This window comes from Ahaetulla prasina, chromosome 4 (assembly GCF_028640845.1).
Source record: "Ahaetulla prasina isolate Xishuangbanna chromosome 4, ASM2864084v1, whole genome shotgun sequence".
Classification (NCBI taxonomy): Eukaryota; Metazoa; Chordata; class Lepidosauria; order Squamata; family Colubridae; genus Ahaetulla; species Ahaetulla prasina.
In genome coordinates, this window is record NC_080542.1 from 45,506,781 (window position 1) to 45,511,067 (window position 4,287).

The 4,287-nt window shown below is 50.3% G+C and overlaps 1 protein-coding gene across 1 annotated transcript; it reads left to right on the forward strand.

The window, feature by feature from the left end:
- Positions 1–3,009: 3,009 nt before the first annotated feature.
- Positions 3,010–4,068, forward strand: NEUROD2 (neuronal differentiation 2). Its single transcript, XM_058181122.1, has one exon. The coding sequence runs from the start codon at positions 3,010–3,012 to the stop codon at positions 4,066–4,068; it is 1,059 nt and encodes a 352-aa protein (XP_058037105.1).
- Positions 4,069–4,287: the final 219 nt, after the last annotated feature.

The following is a 4,287-nucleotide window of genomic DNA, read 5'->3' on the forward strand; positions in this document are numbered from 1 at the left end:
AGATGGTGGTCTCGCTTTCCCCAGAGAGCGAGATCTCCCTACACGCGAGCGCATGTCAATCTCCGCAGCTCATGTGATAACTCCAGTGGATGACGTGCCAGCCATATGGTCTGGCATCAGAGTTGGTACCCCTCTGCCTGCTCGAAGCGTGCCACTTCCCTCCTCCTTTTGGATAAGACAGTGAAGGAGACGGGGTGGACCTCAAGGAGTCTTCCCCCCCTTTCCTCCCCCCATTTTTTTTCCTCCTTACTCCCAAAAGATGCAGGGTCCAAGGACTTGAGGACTCCTCAACTGAGCTTTGGAGGTAAGTTATGTAAGGAGGGGGGACAGAAACTTAAACACCGGGTTGCAACTTGTATCATCTTACCCCACCCCTGGCCGCTTTCTAAATCCCCCCCCTCGAGTTCTTACCTTTCTCTTTTCTCCCCCAACCCCACCTCACCGACTTTTACACATCCCAACCGATTTGTATCTTTGAAGGGGAATGAATGAAGTGCAGGGTAGGAGTGGGTTGGGAGTAAGAGGTAGGAAAGCTGTCTCTATGCAAGATGTACGTATAGATCCAAAACCTCTGATGTAGCAAAGGCCGGTTTTGTATAAGAAGGAAGCTTATCTATCTACCCATACAAAACCACTTGGGGGCGGGGGGAAGCAAAATCAAACAATTTGATAATAAAATCCTGCATTTTAAAATATGTGGGGCGAAATACACACGCACACAGACACACTTGTACATACATACATACCGTGGCCTTCGGAATCAGATCCCCAGTAAATTACGGGTGCGAAAGGCTCTCTATCTTTTCTAATCTCATCTCGCAAGCGATTTATTCTAGCCTCGGGGTTTATCTGCGCCGGGGTTCGGTTCGTGGAGGGCGCTCTCTCTCTCTCCCTCGCTCTTTCTCTCGCTCTCTCCCTCCCTCCCCCTCCCCCCCCGTTGCTTCCCCGCTTCAAAGGCAACATAAAATGACTGCAAACACTCGGGCACAAAACTGGCACATGGACCCATCAGTTCTTTCGGCAGCTCAAGCTTCTCCCAGGAAGATGGTCTCAGGTCTGAATGTGCGGGTGAGGGGGGGGAGGGAGGCGGGGGAAGGAGGAGGAGGAGGAGGAGGAGGAGGAGGAGGAGGAGGAGGAGGAGGAGGAGGAGGAGGAGGAAGGCGGATCGGGAAGGGAGAAACTGTCGAGGTGTCAGTCTCGAGGGTCGCCCTGAGAAGGAGGATGAGGATGGGGATGGTGCCATAGAGGAACATTCCAATCCTTTCTCCTCCTCCTAAGGAGCATGGAAAGAACCCTTGAACGGGAAAACCAGCGGGGGGAGAAACAAAAACCGGGGCCCGACGGAGAAGTTATCAGGATTTTGGCAAGCAAGGGAGGGACGCGGCGTGAAGATTGCGGGGTCGGTGGGGTTTCAGCGCTGCGAAGTGTCTACCTTCAGAAATGTAATGCTCGTTTTAATTCTTCTTGGAAAGAAAAGGACCTAGGAAAAGCTAAAGCAAAAGATCCGATTTTCTAAGCGGAGAAGGGGGCATTGGAGAGAAAAGTTCTAGGTTTATCTGGGCATTCCCGAGATCCCCGCCTCAAAGCTGTGCTAGCCAGAGCAGCAATCTTATGCTCTAGCATGCCGGGATGCAGATGAGATAGGTTTAATGATTTTTAATTCCATTAAATCTGGTAAACTAATCAAAAGAGGGAAGCGAGGCTGAATAAATACAGCTCTGAGTCCCCGTAAGAAATGGAGAAAAATCCATTGTATTTCGATACAACAAAAGGAAGGGAGCTAATTTGTAATGAAGGGGGATCAGCGATATCAAGCTCAGCTTTGCACTAATTAAGCGGGAAAGCAATGTAGACACCAATTAATAATAAACACACTTTTTTTAATGAACGAATTGTTTTCAGGGAAAGAATGGGGGAAAGGCAATTTCAGGCAAGTTCTGAACAAATCTTCCTGTCCTCTCTCCCCCCTCCCCCAAGTTCCCTCTTTGTGTGTGTGTGTAAGTATGTGTATATAAAGTATTGTGCATATGTATAATGTGTTTTTTTTAATGAAACGAAGAGGGAGTAAGTAAGGCTGGCTGCCATCATACAAATGTAATGCTGTTCGTGTCAGTCGGGAGGATAGATAGGTTTAGGAGGCAGTTCAGTAAAAAGGTTTAAGACAACCTTTAGAACAGTTCTATCCTGTGGTTTGAAAGGTGGGATTCACATACACACAGAGAGAGAGAGAGAGAGAGGTTAGGCGAGAGACCTGGTTAACAAGGAAGATATTAGACACCAAGCTTTGGCAGAAAAAGCTGAGATTTGTTAAGGAATCAATCTCTCTGTGTGTGTCTCTCTCTCTGTGTCCCTCTGTCTCTGTCTCTCCCTCCCTCCCTCCCTCCCTTCCTCTCTCTTTCTTTCTCCCTCCCTCCCTCTCTGTCTGTCTGTCTGTCTTTCTGTCTGTGTGTGTGTGTGAGAGAGAGAGAGAGAGAGAGGGCGGGAGGGCGGGAGGGAATTAACTGCAAGGGAGGAAGGGTAATGATAATCGATTTATAGTTTAAAATCAGACCGTAATAATATCATAATTCCATTTCCGCTGAAAACAGGTTGAGTTTTGGACAAGAGGTGGATATCTGAAGACAGACTTTTTTCTCTCTCACTCACTCTCTCTCTCTCCCCTTCCAAATCACCCTAAGGATCTGGTGACCAGGCTGGCAGCAAAGATCTTCTTTGGAAGAAGGGAGGACCCTTTATATCTTGGCCAGGAAGATTGAAATCTGTTTAGGAGTGGAACTGTCAGCTTTCCCAGATATTGGCTGGAAAAGGCTGAGCAACTAAACTATCCGTGGGTTGGGATAATCTTCCAGGGGTCCAGGGTAATTGATTGGTGGGTGTTAAGTGGTGGATGTTAAGACCAACTTGTGTGACTATTTCTCGTTGCCATTCTTCCCTTCTTTCCGGCCCGCTCATTCCGTGCGCCTTTCTCCTCCCTCCTTCTTCCCCGCCCCCGTCACCCCTCCAGCCACCATGTTGACGCGCCTCTTCAGCGAACCCAGCTTGATCCCAGAAGTTCAGAAATTCTCCAGCTGGGCGGACGATTGTGAAGAGGATGATTCGAGCGACAAAGAGGAGCAGAAAAGTAAAAGCTGCCCTCTTCAGGAGGACCCGAACGACTCGGAGGTAAAAGAGGAGAACGACCTGGGCGCTGATGAAGAGGAGGAGGAGGAGGAGGAGGAAGGCATTGAGGAAGCGGAAGGCGATCGACCTAAGAAACGGGGCCCCAAAAAAAGGAAGATGACCAAGGCCAGGCTAGAGCGCTCCAAGCTGCGACGCCAAAAGGCCAACGCCCGGGAACGCAACCGGATGCACGACCTTAACGCCGCCTTGGACAATCTCCGCAAGGTCGTGCCTTGTTACTCCAAAACGCAGAAATTGTCCAAGATCGAAACCTTGCGGCTGGCCAAGAACTACATCTGGGCCCTGTCGGAAATCCTGCGCTCGGGTAAGAGGCCGGACTTGGTCTCCTATGTGCAGACTTTATGCAAAGGTTTGTCCCAGCCGACCACTAATTTAGTGGCCGGCTGCCTCCAGCTCAACTCAAGGAATTTCCTTACTGAGCAAGGCCAGGAGGCCGGGAGATACCACGGGCCCAACTCCAGCTTTGCCATGCATCCCTACACCTACCAGTGCTCACGGATCTCCAGCGCTCAGTGCGCTTCCAGCACCATGGCTAGCTCCCACGCCTTGCGGACGCACGCTTACTGTGCCACCTACGAGTCCCTCTATGGGAACGCCTCGCCAGATTACAATAGCTCGGAATACGACGGGCCCCTGAGCCCTCCGTTGTGCGTGAACGGGAATTTTTCCCTCAAGCAGGATTCTTCCCCCGACCACGAGAAAAATTACCATTATTCTATGCACTACTCCGCCCTCCCCAGTTCTCGCCCTTCCGGGCACAATTTAGTGTTCGGATCTTCGGGAATGCGCAGTGGCGTTCACTCTGAGAATGTTTTGCCTTACGAGATGCACCTCCATCATGACCGAGGTCCGATGTACGAGGAGCTCAATGCTTTTTTCCATAACTAGCGCCTTTCCCCCTGTTCCCAGAACGCCTTGGGAGTCGCGTTCTCCTACCGGTTTCACGAGTAACCGTGACCACTTGTAGATTTCCAGTGTACTGGACTGGGAAAGGGGGTGGGTGGGTATTTGGGTGATATAAACTAAACAGTAAGAGAGAGAATGGGAGAGGAGGGGGGAAGAGAGAGAAATAAATAGATCCTCGGCCTTCTTTGATATTCCCCTGTA